Source organism: Camelus bactrianus, chromosome 29 (assembly GCF_048773025.1).
Source record: "Camelus bactrianus isolate YW-2024 breed Bactrian camel chromosome 29, ASM4877302v1, whole genome shotgun sequence".
In the NCBI taxonomy this organism is placed as follows: Eukaryota; Metazoa; Chordata; class Mammalia; order Artiodactyla; family Camelidae; genus Camelus; species Camelus bactrianus.
In genome coordinates this window covers 25439229-25463760 of record NC_133567.1, presented here as the reverse complement: position 1 = coordinate 25463760, position 24532 = coordinate 25439229, and the positions used below count along the sequence as shown (strand labels likewise).

General features: G+C 35.8%; 1 protein-coding gene across 1 annotated transcript; it reads left to right on the top strand.

Moving 5' to 3' along the window:
• CALB1 (calbindin 1) lies at positions 1-22978 on the top strand. The gene is made up of 11 exons (XM_074355036.1): positions 1-312; positions 848-924; positions 4727-4801; positions 12146-12229; positions 12345-12401; positions 15492-15569; positions 18022-18077; positions 18161-18200; positions 18304-18357; positions 20931-21002; positions 21339-22978. The coding sequence occupies exons 1-11, from the start codon at positions 234-236 to the stop codon at positions 21450-21452; spliced, it is 786 nt and encodes a 261-aa protein (XP_074211137.1). The 5' UTR covers positions 1-233; the 3' UTR covers positions 21453-22978.
• The last annotated feature ends 1554 nt before the right edge of the window (positions 22979-24532 follow it).

Below are 24532 nucleotides of genomic sequence, written 5' to 3'. Positions count from 1 at the left end.
GTGCCGGGTGTGGAGAGAGAACTCCGGAGGACCGCCTGAGCTGAGCAGCACCGAGGACAGCGCCCGCGCCCTGCTCTTCCTCCAACAGCCCAGAATTTCCTCTTTACACGCGCGCACACACACACACATACACACACACACACACACACCCTGCGGTTCTTTCTCACCCCACTCTCGCCCTGACACACTCACGCACACATATTCACACACGCAGACACACACTCCGCTGTACAATGGCAGAATCCCACCTGCAGTCATCCCTGATCTCAGCCTCACAGTTTTTCGAGATCTGGCTTCATTTCGACGCTGACGGTGATTATCCTCTTTTTTTTTTTTTTTTTTTTTTTTAACTGTTTGAAGGATCTCGACCCTGCCCTTTCCCACCTTTTCCCCTTCCATGAGACTCCTGATCCGATTAGCCCTCATTTCTTTTCTTTACTTCTTCCCACATCTCCCTAATCTTTTCTCTCTGGCTGGCTGCCAACCATCAATTTTAAAGTTAATTTACTGTTTCTATGTTATCCCTACACCTTAATCTTTTTTCTCCAAGAATGGTACTAGTAGAAAGATGGGGGGAGCAAGAACTCAGGGATTGAGGCTTTCTGCCTCCCCCAAAGTTTCTACAGCTGCGCTGAGCATCCCAGTCATCCTCCTTTGCCCTTAGTGGGTCTAAATTTTGACACCCCGGGAGGGGAGTTCAGCCGCCTCTGTATCCTTTGAGGGTTAATCAATACCGAGGCAAGAGAGAACCTCTCCGGTGGCCAGAAAGATGGCTGTTGTGGAAACTGGATGGGGAAGAAACTCAGAATGAGATGTCTGACACCTGGGTGCCTCTTTGTCTTTACAGGAAGTGGTTACCTGGAAGGAAAAGAGCTTCAGAACTTGATTCAAGAGCTCCAGCAGGCGCGGAAGAAGGCTGGATTGGTAGGTTGAAGTTTGCAAAGGAGGAAAAAGACCTTCACCCTTAAAGAAAAAGATATTCTAGCTTTCTCATAAAGAACTAGTGAGGTCGAGTAATTTCCTGGAATGTAAACACTTATTTACTGAGAAAGGGGAGAAGGAGTGCCTTTGCAAATCGTGTAGGGAGGAAGAGAGGGTAAGGAAGAAGGGGAAGGGGAAAGGGGAGAGGAGGAGAGGGGGACAGAGAGGGAGTGAGAAGGGGAGAGAGAGGGAAAGAGAAATTCCTTAAAGGGAAAAAAACTTACAATATGAAATCAGAGCTTTTAAAATATAAATTCTATACTTGTACTTTCTTTAACAGTGTTTAAAAGGAAATGGTGGGTGTGTGAGATCTTTTAACAGATCACCACCTCTACGTCTGAGTTCAGTTAGGTAATTTTAATCTTCTCTATAACAGCCTGGTAAGTAAGAGGGTAGAAATACATTTCTGCCCCTTGCTGGTCAGGAAACAAATCTGCAGATTATGGATCTCTTATTCATTGACTGTTATTATTCTTGTTTTGTTGATGTGGTTGGAGTGATGAGAAACAGTCCTGTCCTGACTTCCCAAGGTGGGGGAAATTTGGACAACTTTGCAACATTATAATGAGCAAGAACATAGCAAAAAAAAAAAAAAAAAAAAAAAGTGTCCGTTTCTGTTGAGAAGAAATCCAAAAGTTAGAGGTGTAAAAAGTAATTTTAAGAACTTCATATTTTTTTAAAAAACAAAATGATACGCTGATGGGAAGCAATTCATGGTGTTTTCAAAGCAAGCTATATTTGTAATTTAAGCCATTAGTTAATTAAAGAAATGACAATTTTTACTAATTCTGAATGACTTCCTTTGGGCATGAATTAATCCCTTAAGAAAAGATGTTGTCAGCATAAAAGTAAAATACAGCCAGCTTTAAAACATAGATGAGGTGATTGCATAGAGGAAAAAATGTTAAGAATTTTACTAATCTATTGGGTTTTATGTAGGACTGCATTTCAGAAAGCAATGTTGGATTTGGGCTAGTTAGATGCTAATAATCTTTGGCCTTTTTGACTACCATTAGAAAGAAAATTTACATTACAGATTTTGTATGTATATGTCTAGAGGGAAATACAGGTGTATGTGGTCCTTTAACAGATCACCACCTCTAGCACTGAGTTACATATATAAAATAGCATACATATATTTATATACATATATAATCTACTAATAGTTACCTTTTTGTTCTGTCTAAATTGAAAATTGTGTGATACACACCTCTGTACAACATATTCACAAGAATCCCAGAGGACACTAAAATGTACTATGATGCATTAAAAAACTATCAGTTGCTAAAATCATTGATCAAATTGATTTTAAACTAGATAGCATTCTGGGAGTTGTTTTACCAAGGTTGAATATTACATAAATCTGAAAGCATAATAGATAGGATCAAATAAAACTGAAAATGTTTTATATGCTCTCTCCACACCCTCCCCCCAGTTTGTACATTACTGTGTAAATATATTCATGCAATACTATCATTACAGTTCTATGTATCTTTGAGTAATAAAACAAAAACTTCTTTTCCATGTTTAAAAAAATATATATTTAAAATACCTGGTTGAAATATCTTACTTGCCATAAAATTTCTAATTAAAACCTTGAAAGATGCTTCCAGCAGCTAAATGATTATATTTTAATTTTTCTAGAATTAATTTTAATATTGATACTTATTTCATCTTAGAAATTCAGATATTTAGAAACTGTCTACATGTTTTCAGATTTTTCTTTTCCTCTTCCTATTTTAATGTTTAACTTTTCTTAATCAATGACTTTATGTTAGAGTTTTAAACATTTTAGAGCTTAATTTTTTTTCTTCCAAGTTTCTGATTTTAGAGTATTGGAAGCTCTAATTATTAGATTATAATCCAATTATATGAAATTTGAGCACAGGTACAGGATTATATAAAATTGCTTAATACCTTGATTACTGACTATTTTATGAATTAAGTAGATAATCTTTGAATAGTTAAAATCTAAATCAAACTCTGAATTGCGAGGTTTGTAATAGTAGACAAATATTTTGGTACTGGCCCCATTGTAGTAAATCTACTTTTATATATTTGTTCTTTCTTTTTTAAAACCTAACGATTGACCTTATAAACCAGGTTTCTTTGCATTTATAGCAATAGGATAGCAGATTTTCTTGTATTAATAGATAGATTGTTTGGCTTATATTAGTAATGTGAAATTTCAAATTTTTCATTAATATTAAGTATAAGTGAATATAACATTAATGAAATACAACCCAATATACTTTCAGAACTACCATTTTCACTAAATATAGTCTTTAAGTTTGCATTCATTTTTATAAAGCTTTAATTTATTGTTATTATCATGTTTTGTACTGTTTAAAACACAGATTTTGACATAATTATCATACAGAAATCTCATAAACTAAACATCAAGTCTGCTAGTTAAACTAGTGGCATTATATTGTTTTTCAGTTTACCTGATGGTTTTTTGTTTACTTTAAGGTATGTGTGAACAATATGACAACTGATAGTCCTACTATGGCCCCTTTCATTTTCTTAAAATTGTTTTCTGTAATAAACTTTAATAAATGCAAGTTAAAATTAATTCATATTAGGAGGGTTTTTTAAAGTCTATATTAATTTACTTAGTTACGATTTGTTACCTCAGTTCTACCAAAGATAACTTGCTTTAAACAGGATTTTGTAACACTAGTAATAATAATATTCAGCTACGGTATCGCCCTTAAATTATATTAACCCATCTTTCCCTAGAACAAACTTGTGCAATAGATAATACCATCATCTTTTTAGTTATGATAAAAACTGAGACCTTAACTTACTTTTCCAAGGACACAGAATAGGACATTTACGAAGGCTGACCTATTTACACAGGCTTCAGTTAATGTGACAGGGCTGTTTCAGCTGGGCTATGTTGAAGACCCAAGGGTACAAATCCAACTTCCTGAATACTAGTTCTATGTTCAGATCACTAGTTTACAGTTCAGAGCTCTCTAATCTGTCAATATTTGAGGAGATTATATAAGCAATAGAATAGATTGAAAAAAATAAGTCAAATGAGATAAAAGCATTCACTTTGTCACTCTTAAATACATCTTATGTACAAAAATAAATGACAGAGAAAACATCTTGGGAAAAATGGAAACAAGGAAACACTAGAAAGCTGCTCCCTAAATTACTCTTGGAGGCAAAGATCTTAAGTACATAAAATCAGTGACCCAAAATAAGGTCACTGTATTGTCTGTCTCTAGTAAAGGTACAAATTGATCAAGTAATTTTTTTTAATCTGACACATGTTTTTCTGATATTTAATTTTTTAACTTATTTAATCAATGAATGCTACTTCCATGCTTGAAACATTCTTCACTCACAAAGTGAGTTGCTCTTCAACAATCACATTGTTTGCTTGTCCAAACTGAAAACACATATTTGTAACTTCCATGGATAAAACATGTTATAATAAGGAAAATGTTATAGGACAGTTAATGCAGCAATATAAAATAATCTTTCCTGAAGCAATGTTAAAGTACATTCACAGTGATCACTATATTTAAATTCACTAAACGTTATGAACTGAATGATTCTGACTACACTTTCAAAGGATAACATATCCTTAAAACCAATATGCATAATTCTAAATGGTTCCAATTCCAGTTTTTCTTTGCAACAAATTATTAGCACTATCACAAGCATACTGTTTGTTTGTTTGTTTGTTTTACAGAATTCTTACCTCTTTTTTTTTTTTTAATAATTTTAGGAGTTATCACCTGAGATGAAAACTTTTGTGGATCAGTATGGGCAAAGAGATGATGGAAAAATAGGAATTGTAGAGGTAAGGAACTTACGCATTTTTCTCATGTGGTTTTAATAAATGAGCTTTTAGTAGTTGTATCCAACTCAAACATGATTTGGAAGACTTGTTCCAAGAGGCTTAGTTTACTTAAGTAACATGTTATCTTCTGTTCAGAAACATAAAATCAAAAACCCTTCAGAAATTAAAGAGACCCTTAAGAATTTGCATAATCCAAAGTCAAAATTTAATTCTTTATGAATGTAAGGCCTGAAGAAGTGAAATGACTTGCCTTTGGCCATGCAACTGTTTGCTGGCACTGGTGCAGTTACAGGATCAAGTCTCCAACCTGTGGATGAGTACTCGTCCCATACGTTACCCAGCCTCAGTTCAATAAAACAGCAGCCAAGGACAGGGTTCATCAGTATTTCTTATTAGACTTTTCTGTTAGAATATAAAATGAAGTATTTGCAGTCCCTATGATAATATCATAGCAAAAAGCTGCACACTCATTTCTGAAATTTCAGTCTAGATTGGCAGTTGGCCTTACAAAACCACAAGAACTTAGCTAAAGTGAGTGACTATTTCATGATGTGTTATAGGTACAGATAGCTTTTGAGACTTTAAAAGTTAAAATTGTGGGCGTCAAGTCTTATCTTTTGACAATGACTTTTCCTATCGAGGGCGACTTTTTTTTTGGTCAATGAATCAAAGAAGCAAAACTTTGACTATGCGTTGATTCTCCAGCATTCTCAGATTTGTGAAACAGCTGTTGTTTCCCTCATGTCTACTTTTATAAAATCTAGTGTCTCAGCTACTTTCGTTCTCTCTCCAACCTGGTTAGAGAAATTGAGTGGATAGCTTTGCCCAGAAAAATGAATAAGGTCATATTTTAAAATATGCCAAATTACAGGCATAATCATGTTCTTTATATAACGTTCTTAGTGTATAAGAGTGTGAAGAATTTGGGCTGTCAACAACATTTAGTCATAATTTACCTTTGATTCAGAGAACTAACCTCGTTTTTAAATAATTGATCTTACAGGACACCTGTGATGTCAATGTGAAGTACACTTATTTTTAAATAGCTACTACAAATAGAGTTAAGGAAGGACATACTATTATTATCTTTGTAATTAAAATATTTCCCCGGAGTATACACTTTTCCCTTTGCCTATGTGTAACTCATTACTATATAAATAGATAACTTAATAGTAATGGGACTTATAGACCGACTTAGAGGCCAGCTAATCAAGATGAGAATCATCAAGGGTAAGAAAAGAACTTTGAAATGAACATAAATGAGGTGACATAAGTCTAATTATTCAAAACCAGTTTGAAAGTCTGAAATCAGTGAAATTATAGATGTGGTTATTTCAGAGTTTGGCATCTTGTATTTAACATATTTCATTTTGAAGGACTCAAATAGGCTCAGCTATTTATTTTAATTTCTTCATACCAGGTTGCAACAGTAGTACAAAAAGCATGGATCTGATTCACATGGATTTTACATTTTTAAAAGGATAAGATGATTGAATCTGTTTTGAACCTATATTTTACCATATATGATATAGTATAATCATTTATGAATTAGAATTTGAGGCCTGATTTGAATGAGAGGGTAGAAGTCATTAGCAGGCACATTGTCCTTGAGGTTTGATGAAAGAAATTTCCCCAGTGGTTTGAGAAAAGAAACTGTCATCAGAAAGAAAAGGATTTCTGTGGGAGGAAAGATAGATATAGGTAACAGAGGAAGATGAGAAAGTTAATGAAGACTGAAATAAAGAACTGAGGAACTTTTATAGCAGTAACAGTAGGAAAAAGATTTACATTTGTATAACATTACACAATTTATAAAGTGTATTCAGATATGTTATCCCATTTGATCTCATGATAACAAAATAAAGTAAATATAAATATAAAATGAGCATATATTTTATAGTTGGGGAAGCCTATGGCTTTAATAGAATTTGCCTAAAATTAAAAAAAAAAAAACCCACAAGAAATAAATGGTTGAAGAGCCAGAATCCAGCCATGTTTCTCCAAAGTACTTAGCCTTTTTCTATAATTAATAATCCATATATTTTCCACATTAAAAGAAAATATTTTCAAGCTTCAGTTTGTTGATTTCTCATGGCAAGGCTTAAATTTAGCCTGGTTGAAAAAGGATACACAAGGTATAGAAAAGTTATTTGACCAAACCACTTGAAACATGATTCAGGAAGGACTTCCAGATCTGCTGAGGCAGAAAGAGTTTAAAGGGCGAGAAGTGGGACACAGAAGAATAAACGAGAAAGTTTAAATAAGTATTCCAGAATATGGAATTTTTTGTTACATGGGACCGTTGGGGAACACTAGCCTAAATCACTTGTTTTTAGGATGAAGAAACTGAAGCTCAAATGATGAAGGAAGTGTCCAAGATCTCACTGGCAGGTAGTGACAGAACACTTACGCAGCCCTAGAGCTGACTCTGATTCCAGAACTCTTTTCATTAATCTAAGTTATCAGCCAAGACACGGGAGGCAGTGGGGAGGGTGGTTAATTGGAGAGATGAGAATGAGAGAATGGGAAAATGGGGAAGAGACTGCTATAGTAGTTTGCAGCATGTTGACTGTACCTGGTGTGGTTAAGCAGGTGTGACAAGAGAAAGGAAGGGTTCTGAAAAATCACTGAAAGAAATGAACTGAAAGCTACCAATCATATGTATAAAATGGGGAAAGGAGAGGCGGAAATGCCTGAATTTCTAATGCGCCCTCTAGTGTCACCAGGAAGTTGTATTATGTAAAGTTCATCCTTTCTTTTTTCCAACTTGACATACATCACTTGCTAAGAAATCCTGTATATAACATGGGACACAAATACAAAAATCTCAACCAGCTATGAAGGAATGGAAACCCCTATATTTTCTGAAATTTATAATAGTTTACCTACTCCCTTCAACTACCATCCTCTCCAGTCTTATTGTGTCTTATTTGTCCAGGTCAGTGCATCCAGTGGAAAAATAGATCTAAAAGCTATTTTAATACCTAAACTGTAATAACCCTCCCAGGGAAGCAGGCACCTCTCTAGACTTCCCTTCTTTTCTTCCACAGTGGGATTTCAGCATGTGAGTTTAACCATAGGAAATGTAATTTTTTAATACCAGTCTACTTTCCCACCTCAGAATTTGGGGAAATGACTGACAATGAAATCTGATTTAAAACTTTATTCTGGATGTATATTTTTTAAACACTTTATTAAGAGAACTTCTTGACTGGAGATTTTAATGGAGAGTGATGGTAAAAGGAAAAAAATCTCAAAATCAAGATTTCAAATCTGGCTTAAACTGTAAAATACAAGATTAGCAGGCCATTTATCCTCTCTGAGCCTCTGCTTTCTTGTCTGTGAACAGGGGTGACATGTGAGCATCAACAGCAAATGTGACAATACACATCAAACAAATAGATCAATCCTGGCATATTGTAAAAACTCTATAAATGTATGTGCTCTTATTATTAAAAATCAAAATAATTCATTGGAAAATCTACACCATTTTTCTGAAGGCCAATTTTTTCCCCATTCTTATAATTTGTCAAATTCAAATTATTATATTCAACTAGACCTAAATTTATATGAGAAAATTAATTTGCCTTTCAAATTTCCAGATTTCCTAGACTCACTGCTTATTGGCTAGAAAAAAAATTTCTTTAGTTCCCAAAGTAAAAAGCTGAATGTTGTATTAATATGTGTTAAAGGAAGCTAACATGCACCAAGACTGTCTTCAAGCTAACACGCACCAAGACTGTGTGCTTTAAGTTATGTACCTGGGTCATTTGTGTTTCTAGTGAAGTTGTTGTTCATGTGTACTCTCCCAGCACCTAGAACATAGCTTTATCATTGTAGCTATCTCCTACTTTGGAGTTTTCTGAAAAAAAAATTTTTTGAAATTATCTTCCTCCCTGTAAATTTCTTGCTGTTGGTGGTTCTGAATCCCCAGCATCCAGGACGGTGCCTAGCAGGTTCTGAATCATAGCCATGTGAGCCATAGCAAGGGATTCCAACCTACTTCAAAACACAATGCAAGGGCTCCATATTATACCTAGAAACAGAAGAGAGATGTAACGATCCCTGTCATGGGACAGGCTGAGCCCCGTGGGAAGCATATCTGAGTTGAAGATTAGTGATGAGGAAGTTTATTAGGAAGTGCTCTTGAGATCAGTACCTGCCAAAAGGAAATGAAAAGAACAGCAATGGGCAGAGGGAGACCTTGAGCTGTGTTACAGCCTCAAAGGAGACTTTAGCTGACCCTACAGTGAGCTCTGAAGCTGGGACAACCCTTCAGAGATGTCCCAAATTTTGACTGAGAAGGCTAGGTTTCATATCCCCATGCTGATCAGTCATGGAATTCAGCCTCCTTGGGGAATACAGCTCTAAGAGACCTGACTGCTGAGACCACAGCAACACTCCTAGCACCTAAAGAAAGCTCTGGATGGTGTATCACAGTGTCCACCCAACCTTTATCCACACCTCACTGATAAGTTATTTGAATTACCTCCAAAGGAACTTAATTTCCACTTACTTTCAGCCTATGCGGACCCTAGATAGTCAACTGCCTTCATTCATTGGTTCATTAAAATACCTACTTAAGTTTGTGCAAGTGCCAGAAAAGAAACAATAATTAAAACACAGACCCTCTCCTCAAAATGTATATAGACTGATAGGGAATACAGGCAAATGGAGAAAAAATTTTCCTTCCCCGTTCTCAGTGACAAGCAACCAGTTTTCATAAATTAAGGTCTGATTCTCCTTGTAACCACAGCTATCTGCCTTCCACACATTCCGTTGATTTTCTCTCCTCTCTTCTCCAATCCGTAAAATAGTTTTGAGAGTTTATAAAAGAGCCGGGAGGCAGCCCGCCCAAGGACTAAGAAATCACCAGTAATTTTGGAACGGGCAGTTCTGGATAATTCTATGGACAACAGTGACTTAGCAAATCTGAGGAAAAAAAGCAGTTTCTATAGAGGACCTCAGGCACTTTGTGGACATGGTCCAGAGACAACAGCTGGAGAGTTACTGTACTCAGCTCTTAAACTTGAATATTGATTCATATGCATCAATGGAAGGACTAACAGATAACACAGGACCACCTCATTGTGAAACACACCTTAAAAAAGGTGGTTTCTTTATAGCCACATGCCTATCCACAATATCTGTAGAACAGGATGGCACGTTATTCAGTTCAAAATTAATAGCACAATGAAAGTAAAAGTCTGAGTATGTTACATGTAGATAAAATGTTGTCTTCTTATAAATAAACCAACTAGAACCAAAATGACATGGACAAAGAAATATACATTTACACTAAACCTGAAGAGAATTTTACCATCTCTATATTTGACATTGTAGGGATCTCTGAACATCATGAAAGTTAGACTTTAATTTTTGAAACAAAACGGTTAAAATTTCCCTAATCTTACACATGGTCATTGCTTATTAACTCTTTATTTTTTTTCTGTTTTCATGTATTTGGTGGGTTTCAATAAGTAGAAAATTTTTAAGAAAACTTGTTATTTTTTGCACAAAACAACAAACAAAATAGAAAATTGCAATGAAGATAGAAAAACAATGCTCACTATAAATCATGTTAAGTAGGTATTCTTAATGAAGTAAAATTATCAACCAATCCCAAACATTTATGTCAGGCACCTAACGTGTTGAGCATCCCACTGAGGATTCAAGGGATGCAGACAAAGAATAGTCTTCACCCTCCTGAAACGGATGGTCAATGGGGAAGTCCACCAAAAACATACAAAGTGGTTACCTGACAAGTTACACACTAATAAATAAAGGAAGAGTTGGCATTGGCTACTCCCTGTTTCCTAAATGAATGCTTGCATTAATGCACAACCATAGTAGTGACATTTGTTTCAAAATAAATTAAAAAATGCGTTCTGAGTCATACTAAACATCCTAATAAGTTGTCTGGCCCCGTCCATTAGTTTCATCTCATTATTAGTGTATATAAACTGTCTGGTTCTAATTTGAGATTATTATTTCAAAGATCTAAAAATGAGCTGGGTTAAAGGATATATTATAAAAAATATAATTAAAAATTGAGATTACTTGCAGATAAGGTAGAATGACACATTTTATTATATTATATTTTAATTTTTTAAATAAACCTAAAAGGACAATTTTTTTTTTAAAGTGTGAGAGTCTTTCCTATAATTTAGTACAAATTTTGGAGCTTATGCTGCCCGTAAGGTTGATCTAGACCACAGGTTCTTGGTCTAAAATCCAGAGACGAGGGTCTATGCCTGTATTTCAGGATTCATTACCTTCTGGGAATTAGATGAAATACAGTGCTGTAGGTTTATTCTTTAATGGTGACGATGTAGTGATTCTAACGGATTCTCAAAGTCATTTCGAACCCAGTACATTTAAGAGACACTGGTTTCTATTCCAATTCCTTATTTTAGTGATGAGGGCGCTAAGTTCCAGAAATGGCTGAGGGAGTTGCTGGGGAACACAGCTAATTAGCAGCTGAGCCAGGAATAGAATTCACATATTCAGTGAGGCCATCAATCCAACTCCCTCCTTCCCTGCACGCAATAGATAGATTATATTCATCTTAAAATGGGATCTGGAGCCCTTCTTTCCTCCAAAAAAAAAAAAAAAAAAAAAAAAGGAGCTTTTAAGTTATGAAATGAGATCAATGGAGAAATGTCATAGGGTCACAAAATGGAGATCATAAAATAAAATCCAAGCGCTGGATTCGCGCAATAAATGTTCTTTTAGCAGGAACAAAAAATCTGAGAGCTGATACTCCCTGTTACTATTCAGTTTCCACTGTTCATTGTGAATTATCTTTTCCACCTCTCTCCACTGTCTTAGAATTGTTTTGAGTTTGTGTTGCTTTGAATCTCTTAGTAAGCTTTCTTCTCAGACTTGAGAATGCATTATTTTCCCTCTATCCCCTCCCCTACATTCATATTTCTCGTGGTCTCTTTCATTTTACATGAAATGTACGGCCCCATGTGTGCAGGTCTATGTGGCCTGAGAGGAGCAAGACCTGATTTGTGGCACAGAAAAAGGGTTCGAGCCACCAGGACGTGTCTGCTTGTGTGTCCTGCAGATGAGAAGCGGCCAGACCACAGCGGTCTGAGCTGCCTGCGGACGCTCGCTGCGCCGGCTTCTTGGCCGGAGCGCCTTCGCTCAAGAGCAGCCAAGCCCCGGAAACAGGGACGGCGCTTCGTAGGGACGAACGATCAGAAAGGGAAAATCGATTGTAATGCTTTTCTTCCCCTGGTTTTCTAGGTAATAGAGCTATGTTCAATAACAACTAAGAGCAGGGAACGTGAGACTCGCTTTCAAGCTCCTTACAACAACTTTTTAAATCTTTTGCAGCTGGCTCACGTATTACCCACGGAAGAGAATTTCCTGCTGCTTTTCCGATGCCAGCAGCTGAAGTCCTGTGAGGAGTTCATGAAGGTATAAGAAAGCTGTGTCAGTGAGTGACGTCTTCAGAAAGCTCCTTAAAATAGGAAAATGGTTGCCTTTTTTTTTTTTAATGTATTTGGTTTTCCTTATCCAAAATTATTTACAGACATGGAGAAGATATGACACTGATCACAGCGGCTTCATAGAAACCGAGGAGCTTAAGGTAAGCAAAGAAAATATTGTGCTTAAATTTTTTTCCTTTCAAATACAATTATGAACTTTGTAGCTTTTTAAAAAAAACCTCCCACAGAAGAAACTAACGTTGAGCAATGGCATATTTTCACCCACTCTTCCATATCATTAATGAAGTACCAGATCAAAAAAGAGACTTCAAGTACTTTTTGAAATTCTGTTCAGCATTGCGGAATTAGAATTCTCTGTGGTCTATACAAATTGTTATATAAGAGGTAGACGATAGATTATAGACAGATAGATGGATAGATAGATGGATGAATAGGTAGGTAGGTAGGTAGGTAGACAGATAGATAGATGGATAGATAATGATACACCAAGCCGAATAAGTCAGTTCTTTTTGTTGAAATTTGGCACTTTATTTTATAAATTAAACAACTATATAAAACAGATTCCTCTTTCAAGTTAAACATTAATTGGACACCTACTATAGGCCAGGTACTTTACACACATCTTATTTAATCTTCATGTGAGTTATTTGAGATCAGTATTATTCCAGTGAGTAAAAAAGTTAAGAGAAGTTAGGGCATGTACTTACGGCTACACAGAAATAAGACACAGAGCTGTGCTCTTTAAACTTGTCTGCCTCCTGGGCCGCTAGACATTCCCTGCAGCCTCCTGCCTCTCAGTAACAATAATAAAAACAATGTCCTGATATAGTCAAACTTCTGAAAAACTGCAACTTTGAAAAAAATGAATCGGTCAATTCCTATCTCACAGATGTACGTAGGAGCTGGTGCGGGAGAAGGCAGATGTAAAGGAAAAGGCAGGAAGGTCTAAAGTCAAGTCCTACTTCTGGGCAGATCTCTTCATCATTCTGCCTGATTTTTTTTCATCTTTTATATGGGGGCAGTAATACCTTCTTTCAGATTTATTGTGAAACTCAAGAACGATGTTGCACATGAAAGATTTTTGTGAAATACAAGCACAATAAATATGTTAGTCATGAACTCAGTAATTTACTAGCCTTTCAGAAATACAAAATCAGCTCTCTCTCATTTCTTTAAATTGACCCCAAACTGCTCAGTCCAGAAAACCTTATTTTCCTTATCTTCAGGATATAGAATGACTAAAAGGGAAGAAAATTAGTAATTATTGAGCACCTGCTATATGGCAGGCATAATACTAGGTGCTTGAAATGTATTTTAACATTTAATCCTCACAGAAAAGTTGCAGGGAAGGTATTATGAGTCCCATTACCACAAACAGAGAAATGAAATTCAGAGAGATTAGATATTTTTCAAGATTACACAGCTGCCTGGGAAAAGAACACAGATGTGGACACGGAATATCTGATAATGGTAATAATGGTTTTTTTCCCACAATACCACATGCTTTCAAGCTTCAGTCATCAAAAGCTACCTCTTCTGCTTATGCAGGAAAATACGAATATAAATATGGTCTCTTAGTCACAGCTTAACATGATTTGGGTCACTTTGGACCACTGCAAAACTGCTAAAATATTTAACTAGAACACTTAGAAATGTAAACCTTTTTGATGTGAAATTACTAAAAACAGTGTCTTTCACAAACTTGCAGCTTAGCAACCGAGAGCCCACAAGTTAAACTATTGTGTTTTTATTCTATTGGATCAAAAAATATATTTTAAAAATCATTTCAAGTTCATAAGGAAACTTAAGCTCAGTTCTAATACTGGTCTTCTTTGTTCTCAATTTTATTCTCAAAAGAGATTCTAAATAGAAGCACTCCTCTCTGGGGAATTTTGAAGATAAGTTGGCATTCTTTTTTAATGGATCTTTCAAGAAAGCTAATTTTAAGATCCATAATAGAGTAAAACATTGCTTGCTCTCAGACAGACTTTGAATCTCAGCGTCCCGAAGTTTCTTCCAGGCTATTTTTGTGACCACCATTTCAGTCTCTGGTGAGGATTTTTAACCCAATTAGTCTCTGACAAAAGCCTCATAAGGTTCAAAAATAAAATTCACCCCAACAGATAACTGAATTTTCCATGCTTCACTTTGGATTTGAAGTGGAATGTCTGAAGTGAGAATAAATTTATCAAGCCAAGAGAAAGATCTCCTTCCTTGAAAATAATGAAGTTAAATCAGTCCAGCAGAACTAGTACATGTGAGAGGGAGGTAAATGGCTGCACAACCGGAGAAACCCAATCCTTCAATAATGTCTGAACATAGTATCTGCTCAGTTTTCCATAATTGCATTAATTCATTTTCTGAACAAAGAAAGAAGTTGCAAATGAATAGCCCTAGACAAAATGAAGACTGTTATATGCGTAAGTACTTACATTGCCATTTATATGGCAAACTTTTGTAAAGCCTTTATTTGATTTATTTCTCTGTTAAAAAAATTAAACTCACTCCTATACTTTAACTGTCAAATTAATAATCATCATTTTCATCCTTCCCACATTAATCTCTACTTTGATGTGATTCACGTATTCTACAAAGATTAGGTAACATCTGCAGTCAACTGCTTTAATTTGCACAGGCAGCTGACACGTTCTAACCAAGGTGCTTTGGACTGCATCAAGCCCCAAAGCTAACCAACTGGCCCTCTCGTGAGAAGAGCTTCATTTTGGCCGTAAACTGATGTGAAAACTGCCTGTGCAGGCATAAAATGCACTTGAAATTAGGGGTGTATTTCCATCTTGTTTGTTGATAATTGTTCACATACCTTATGAAGGCATAGCAGGGTCCCTTGTGTCTCTTGCAGCAGAGTCATACGAATATCTGTGAAGATATCCTTAGGTAGAAATGCATTCATTGGGCTGGCTGGTTTAACAAGTTTTTCCTCTGATTCCTACACAGTGCGTAATCCAGATACTCTAACTGAAATCATAAAAGCATAGAACAGCCTAGTATAGATGGTAACAGATCAGTTCTCAGTAAAAGGCCTGTCAAAGGCAGCGTCATTGCTGGAACGCCAAGAGGACCTCCCTTGTAAGCACCTCTCCTTACCCAGTTCTACCCTCAGAAAGAGACTTTCTTCGTATTCCTGGGGTGTTCCATTTCAAGGCAGGCTGAAATGAAAGCAGACTGTTTGCTCTTGATGAAATTTATCTGACTGTTTTTTGTCTTAACAGAACTTTCTAAAGGACCTGCTGGAAAAAGCAAACAAGACTGTTGATGATACAAAGCTAGCCGAGTATACGGACCTAATGGTAAGACTGGGCTTGGAAATATTGTAGCCAAGAGCCTGTGAAATATTACTGTGCTCTGGCTAATTCCCGAGGCTACACAGGAGGAAGTAAATAAACCATGGTTGTGAGCATCACATGCACATAAGTATCATTTCACTTGAAAAGTGAAATAACTAGGGTGGTTACACCTTGTAAGGCTGAGTGTTACAAGCACGCAACACATGAGCATTTCCTTTCTGTGGAGCGAGGTAATTTTCATCTATCAGAAGATCCGTTGTTATTCTTACAAAGCCATATCACTAAATTATATAACATATATATGTAAGTTACATTTTATATATATAAATTGTATCACTAAAAACTCATTTATTATAGAGGTTCTGATCCATTTTTATCATGTCTTAGGAAATCATAGATTTTGTTGAAGTTTAAAGAAAACGTCCAGCTACTTCAGTCATTGAGTGACTAAAAAAAGGGGCATTTCCTGCTTCTTTCTTTCGATTCTTGTTATTCTGGAATATTGTTCTTGGTGCTTTGGGTGAGGAAATCCGAATATTCCCTGAGCTGGTGCTACCATAAATAGTATAACCAAGAGCTGCTGTAGAATGTTGCTAATAGCACTAAGAAAATTGCTTTATACATAGGCACTTAATGTTTTAGGAACGAATGAACAAATAAGTTGATGAACTTCTAGACAAAATAATCCAATGCCCATGAAGTTAATTAACTTTCAAGTGGGTAGAGTCTGTTCATTTTGACTCGCAGCACTAGGACTATGAGGAAAAATCTTTGCCAAACTGATTAATTCATCAGCCAATATTTTTGGAAACATTATTTTAACTAGTTAATTTTTGAAATTCACAGTTTCAAATTACCCAGTCAGTACATGTATTTATATATATGCTTTAAGTATTATCAATGTACAGTGAATTCTTACCTCACTGATTTAAATAAATAACCTGCAAAATATAGGTGCCTATTACAACAATTATATTATACCAACAAAGGAGTTAGACTTTTTTCCTGAGGAATAATCTTATAAAGGATTTGATTATATTTGATGGAACAGGTTTGCTTTCGGCCTATCAGCCTACTTTTATGTGGGATTAAAAAAAAAACATTAGAACTATACCAGTACTTTATTCACTATACAGTGGTAATTATTATAAAGTAGGTCTAATCTTTAGTTTCACAACAATTGAAAAAGTTTTCATTGTAAGGAAGTGAGCTCTTTAATTCCTCATCACATTTCCATTTATCACAGCATTAGCATACACGTGTCACAGTGGGCAGATCTAGACTCTGAATAACTTTTGGGAAATGAACAATAACCTACATCTATCAACTTTGTGTTTTATGCCAATCTCAAGGGATGTCTATTTAAAGATTCCTCTCCAGGTAGAAATTTGAAGCAGCCTTTTAAAACCACTCAGAGGGGAGTTTCCCCTGTTGGATTGGCCTGGCGTGTCTGACTAAATGTCATAAACCAGCTCAAATCCCGGAAGCAGATTAATCAAGAACTAATTAAAATTAAAATTTATATGTAGGGAAATAATTCCCTGTGGACACTGAACTGTGTGATCTGGAGTCCAGTAACTTGCTGGTGTGACAATTTTTGAGCTTACAGTCAATGGATTATAAAATGTTGTATCAGTATCAGGTCCTGAAAAAATCTACCTCCTACGAAGGATTCTTAGAATATCTGAAACCACAGAATGCTCTTCCTTATCTCCCTAAAAAGACTTCACCAAACCTATAACCTTTATGATCACATTCCTTTCTTTAAAAACAAAGATGCCTCTTTTCCACATATTTTATACATTTGATTTCATATGCAGTCCTCCTATGTAATATATTAGAGCAATAGTTGGAAACTTTCTAAAAACGTAAATGCTTCCCAAATATGGATATGAATGTGTTTATACCCGGGTATGTCTTGGTGTATGATGTGTATAGTGCAGTGGGGAGGTAGGGAGCTTTATCGAGTACCTAGTGTCCAAGAGAAATAAAACTATTCAAACTCCCTCAAAAATTCTACTCTCGAAGGGTTTATACCTATTATCTACCTATTACTTCTGTTCGTACTCTTTGATGCTGTAAAAGAGGGAAACAAATTATTTATTTCGGACTGTTATTTGGAAAGTTTCAGGATGTGCTATATACAGCCAGACACCATCTCTCCCACATCTTGATACATATAAACACATCTTTGCAAGAAAAATAATTATGTTCTAAAAGCCCAGCCTAAGATCGCTGTTACTCTGACTGTTCTGCATCGTGCTGATAAACTTTGGCAATTGACGAAAGTCACAGAGTTGAAATTTTACACTGAAAGTGTTAACAGATGCTAGTTTCTAGAATTTTGCTGTCTGTGTAAATAATTGATAACTGAAAATGCTTTATTTTGAATTGTCTTCTCCTTCGTGCAATAAATAATTCTTCAGTGGCTACAATAATGCATTCTGTCTTTCAGCTGAAATTGTTTGATTCAAATAATGATGGGAAGCTGGAATTAACTGAGATGGCCAGGTGAGTTTAGGAAGTATGCAAATATTATTATAACAAGATATTTGTCAAAAAAATCTAATCTATTAATATTTTTCTCTCAAAAGGTTACTACCAGTGCAGGAGAATTTTCTTCTTAAATTTCAGGTATTTTTCTTTTTCTCTACTATAAAGAATATTTTTTGAAAGGTTAGAATGTGAGATATATAATTGTAACATATTAACCTTTGCTCTCTTCTCTATCATCTAGGGAGTCAAAATGTGTGGGAAAGAGTTCAATAAAGCTTTTGAGTTATATGATCAGGTAAAGCTTTTTTCTTATCTATAATTTGACTCTAGAAAAATTTGGAAAATGCTCACAAAGAGAAAAAAGCCTCAAACTCAAGATTATATTAAAAGAAACCTGAACTATTAAAATTACTCACCCAATTCATTCTTGTCATAAGAAGTGAATTATTATATCCCAAATTAGATAAATTTGAATCAAATCCCATGCCACACTTTATCTCCTGTGAGGCTTTGAAAGATACCAAACTCCTCTGAACCTCAATTCCTCATTTGTAAATGAGATAGTAATACTCACTTTGCAGGGTAGAATGAGGATTAAGCTAGATGAAAATATCCAGCAGTAGGGATGCCTACACAAAGGGCCACCTCTCCAAGGTTGAGAAGGTAACTGCCTACCTAAAAATACAAATAGAAAGATAGACAATATGAGGCAGCAGGGGAATATCTCCCAGGCCAAGGCACAAGATAGAATCTGAGAAGAAGAAATACGTGATGAGAAAATAGGTAATTTATCTGAGAAAGAGTTTAAAATAATGATGGAGATGTTCAGAGAACTCAAGAGGAGTATAGATGCACAGAGCAAAGTTTTTAGCAAAGAGTTGGAAAATATAAAGAATACTCTGAGTTGAAGATAAAATCACTGACATGAATAACACACTAGAAGGAACCAAGAACAGACTAAATAAGGCAGAAGAACAGATCAATTTGCTAGAAGACAGATTAGTGGAAATCACTACTGCAGAACAGAAAAAAGAAAAAAGAATGAAAAGAAATGAGGATAGTTTAAGAGAACTCCGGGACAACTTGGAGCACACTAATATTCACGTTATAGGGGTCCCAGAAAGAGAGAAAGGACCTGAGAAAAGTTATGTGGCGATAATAACTAAAAAATTCCCCAACTTGGGAAAGGAAACAGTCACCCAAGTCCAGGAAGTGCAGAGAGTTCCACACAGGATCAACCCAAAGAGGAACACACCAAGGCACATAGTCATCAAATTGACAAAAATTAAGGATAAGGAGAAAATATTAAAATCAGCAAGAGAAAAGCAACAAGTAACATGTAAGCGAGCTCCCATAAGGCTGTTAGCTGAGTTTTCAGCAGAAACTCTACAGGCCAGAAGGGAGTGGCACTATATATTTAAAGTGATGAAAGGGAAAAACTTACAACCAAGAATACTCTATCCAGCAAGGCTCTCATTCAGATTTGGTGGAGAAATCAAAAGCTTCACAGATAAACAAAAGCTAAAAGAATTCAGCACCACCAAACCAGCTTTACAACAAATATTAAAGGAACTTCTTTAGTTTTCAAGCCATAAGAAAAGAGAACAAAAAGAAGGGAAAAAAAAGAGAGACCTACGAAGATTGCTTCGGCAATTTGGAGTCTTTTATGGTTCCATATAAATTTTGGAATTGTTTGTTCTAGTTCTGTGAAAAATGTCGTATTTTGACAGAGGTCACATTGGATCTGTGGATTGCTTTGGGTAGTGTGGCCATTTTGATAATGTTGATTCTTCCAATCCAAGAGCACAAGATATCTTTCCATTTCTTTTTATCATCTTTGATTTCCTTCATCAATGTTTTACAGTTTTCAGAGTCTAGGTAACCTCCTTGGCTAAGTTTATTTCTAGGTGTTTTGCTATTTTTGACACAATGGAAATGTTTATACCATTTATAAAATTCTGGTTTTTGAAGTGAAAACAAAGTGAATGAAGGGCCACAAATGGCAAAATATCCTTCTTTCTTATGTGTGAGTTGTATTCCATTACATATACATGCTGCATCTTCTTTATCCACTCATGTAGTGATGTGCACTTAGGATGCCTCCATATCTTGGCAATTATAAAGAATGTTGCTGTTAATAGCAGGATGTATGCATCTTTTTAAATTAATTCTTATTTTGTGGTTGGCTTTATTCCTTTGATAACTATGTAAACATTCTTAGAAACAATGAACAGTACATATATGTAAATTTTTAAAAACGTGCAGTATATTATGTATATGAATTTACATGCAATACATTGTATATGTGCAGTCAGATTGCAACAATGCTACCTACTAAAACTGAAAAATGAATTACAAAATGAATAAATCTAAAAAAAATATATATCCAGCAGAATCCTCCCATGTTGTATATGGTAAGATATGCTTTGTTTCTTCTAATTTCTCTACTCCTGGACCCAGTATCAGTCCTTTATGGGCTCTGGTACAGCTCTTCCACTGCCTGGTGTAACATCAGACCAGTAATACAGCTTCCCCAAGCCTATGTTCCCATTCATATGAAAATATTTGTGCTTATTTACTTCAGTAGGAGGTGGTGATATTGTTAACATATAGTGAAATACTAAATGTGAAAGCACTTTGAAAAGTTCAAAGGATTTTACAAATGTGAGGTGCTGAATGAGAGGCAATTCACATGTATTTTAGAACTTTACACAGCAGTTAAAAATTTGAGGGTCTGACATAGAGGTCAGAATATCTGCCAATATGCAGTAGAAGATTTTCTGAAGCTTTTAATTATTTCCATTTTACTACATTCCCCATTTTAATGGATGAAGTTACTTATGTCCTATTTTATTACCCCTCCCTCAGGATGGCAATGGATACATAGATGAAAATGAACTAGATGCTTTACTGAAGGATCTGTGTGAGAAGAATAAACAGGTAATCTAGTTACCTAGCCACTTACTTCTTAAGCAGACTTGACAGATCCATCCAGGAGCAACCACACATTCATTTCTTGAAATCTACTTTAAAAACTTACAGAGGAGCAGAAGTAGATTGCAACTCTTAACCTGATCTGGTACTAGCCTGAGTCAGTGTTTCACTGTGATAAACAGATTTCAAAAACAACCTTGTGATTTATTCACATCTAAGAATTTAATCCAGCCCTTAATGGACTGATGTAACAAGCAGTTTTCTCTCACATTTTATCACTTGACAGTGGTTAATTCACTTCCATATTTAACTGGAATATAATGCTATCTATGTTCTGTACAGGATCTGGATATTAATAATATTCCAACATACAAGAAAAGCATAATGGCTTTGTCGGACGGAGGGAAGCTGTATCGAACGGATCTTGCTCTCATTCTCTCTGCGGGGGACAACTAGAGTTGATGGCTACGACCATTTACTAGTGATACATTGTATCTAAAAATAACTGCACTATAAGGGAAGTAGGCTGTATTTTCTTTTGTATCTGTAAATTTAACTGCATATAGATACTTATCCAGGATGTGTGGCACATTCTTTTCAGCTTGTTTCTATACTCTTTGTAATGTACAGATTTTGTAAACATATGATTGAAAAGCAGAATGTCTGTGCTTAGGCCAGTCAATACACCCAATAAAAAAAAAAACCTAACACATTCTTGCTTCCATAAATATAGTTGGACAAGATTTCCCTAAAAATTCCACCAGGATTAATTTCTAAAATCCTAGTCTCTGATGTGTGAGTGCACATTTGTCGCTGAATAGAAGAATGATCAAGCCAAGCATTCTTATTTCAGACAATCGTAGGTCTGCCCCACAATATAGTTCTAAGCTATATTTCCAATTAGAAGAAATGTGCTTTTGCATCTTAAGTACCAAAATATCAATCAGTAGTTAGTTGAGTGTGCTTCTATGAGGTTAACAATCTCACTAGGCAAGATTTAGTTTATTAATCAACAACACATCTGCTGCCTGAATCCATACCAATTGATTGGTTTGAGCTGATTTGATGACAAGGCAGGGCAGCGCTGGACATCGCATGAATGTCTCATTCTACGTTTGTATTTTCAACGAAGCTACTGTCAAAGAATGTGACCTTAATCCATTTTCTAAACTGTTTTCATGTGTTGTAGATTATAATTATTCTAGTAAACTTCTGTATTCTATGTATCCTCTGATTAAATTATATATCAAGTATCCTGGTGTGTAATTTGCATACTTCCTGGATTTTCTTTCTATGTAGACGGTGACTGCTGCCTCTGAAAATACTTTTTTCAACTTTACTTTTTACTACATAAATGAATTTTAATGTCAAATTCATAGCACCCTGCTTGTTGAATGTTACCTCATTGATAACTTTGTGTATTCTCTGAATTCTGTTTCATGTTGAGATCAGCATTCAAAATTGTTCTATCTGCAAATAATTTCAAATGAGTTTAAAAGAACAGCTAAGGGAGATGCTAACGCAATCATATATCTTATTAAGGAAAGGTGATTCTAGAACATTCTTTTGAGCCACAATCCAAGTCACAGTTTCATGTATTTGTAGCTAAAATATTCTCTACTGGTTACAGCTGACATGTAATGACTGGTGAGTTCTGATTTTTGAATGTGAAGCGGCAAGCTATGAGAGACGTGCCTGTTTGAAATTTATAGTTACCACCAAAGAATTAATGGTTCTGGGTTAGTTTGAATGTCTCCATGCTATAAAGTAATCACTGATTTTCTCAATTCATAGAAATAACAAAAAAGTGAGGTTATCTCTTTCCCCCAAGAATAAACAGAAAGAGATTGCCAAAAAGTAAAATTTATCAAATGATGTGATGTGAGCAGACTGGCTTTGCTTCTAGTGTGTAAATGGAAGCACTGAACCTTAGGCTGAATTTAACTATTAAGAATAAATAAAGAGGAAAATAATCTCTTGTATTTTTGTTTTCTTCTTCAAAAAGTCAGTGGACATGTAACCCATGATCAATCCAGGTGAAAATGTAGGTTGCTCAAATTATTAAAGCCTAAGAAATCTAAGTAAACATAAACCTGCCTGACTCAGTGAATTACTGGATACCTCACTGAATTAACAGGTGCTTCTGACAGTAAGATACACAAACAAATCTCAAAATACCTGAAGATCTGGATTTTTTTTTTTTGCCCAATGGACATAATCAAGTATTTCTTTATGAAAGATCTTCTCCAGACAAATAGGAGGAATATACAGAATTTTCCAACATTTCACTTGTAGGTAATCAGCTGCTCATTACACAGTATTCACCATAACGAGATCAGGTTTGGCACTCTTACAATAGTAGCATGGAGAAAGAAAGAAAAACCACAACAAAAAGTCTGATAGAAGGATATCTGAGGGGGCTTCCTAGAGTACTGATAGTAATAATGGCCATAAATCCAGCACCCAACCTACCATGATGGACTTTAATTCCTGAGCATTACCAGGAAAAGAAATTCTTACAATGCAGCTAAATCAGTCACAATTATATGTGACAGGCCAGCTTCCTGGAGCAGAGGACAGAATGAAGAATGGAAAATCCATCTGAAAGGCCAAACTTAAGATAGCTTATACAACACCCACCTCGTATCACAAAATTCATTCCAAGTATATTATTAATCTAAACAGTAAGTGTATGCAGACAACAAGAGATTATCTCCAATGCCTCGTGCATGTAAAAAATTCCTTAACCAATTATGAAAAAACAGATTGAAAAATTGGAATCTATTGAAATTAAGAACTCTGTTCCCGAAAATATACTATTAAGAGTAAATCTATTTGTCATTTGAGAAACCAAACATCAGAATGTAAGAAGACATTTATGTTGGCTCACAACCTTGAGAGTTACCCAGGTGAAATCTGAAACTGGCCCTGGTACCCAGAGGGCAAGGAAAGACCTGAGAAAGAGTCAGACCACTGCAGACTGAGAGGCGGCAGGTTTAATAAGCAAGAAAACTTACACACAAGGTTTGGCTTAGGTATAAGAGTAAATCTCTGCACTGTCCACCAGAATCTTAAGAGTCTCGCTAGAGCCTTTAAACTGGTTCGGTCATGCATTCAGTTCACATGGTCTCAACAGCACCTTTCTCACTCAAGGCTGCTTCTCTGGAACAGCTCTGGCTGTGGGAACGGTGGGTCCAATGTCCATTCCAGGACTGGGGAGGTGGTGAGGAGCCTCAGATGACCCGGATCCGGCTCTTGGGTCAACCTGCAGTCACATCCTCATGATGACCTCCTCCAACAATTTGTAACACATACAACTGACAAAGGTACACACCCCTAACCCCCGGTCCCGCCGCAGCTTTCCGCTCCTTAGGGTTGCTCAGCCCTGGACCTTTGCACTAGCTGCTGCTTTGACCTAAGAATGTTCTTTCCCCGATCTTCTTACTGCTAGCTTCTTCAGAGAGGCTTCCCTACAAGCCTATTTGCACACCATTGATTTTTTTAAATTTTTAATTGACCCGTGACTTCTAAAAGTA

Excerpts from the sequence above, each read along its gene's own strand:
- CALB1 (XM_074355036.1), top strand. The coding sequence starts at position 234 with ATGGCAGAATCCCACCTGCAGTCATCCCTGATCTCAGCCTCACAGTTT. Across the intron at positions 12,230-12,344 it reads CCTGTGAGGAGTTCATGAAG|ACATGGAGAAGATATGACAC; the intron begins GTATAAGAAAGC and ends AATTATTTACAG. Across the intron at positions 12,402-15,491 it reads TAGAAACCGAGGAGCTTAAG|AACTTTCTAAAGGACCTGCT; the intron begins GTAAGCAAAGAA and ends TTGTCTTAACAG.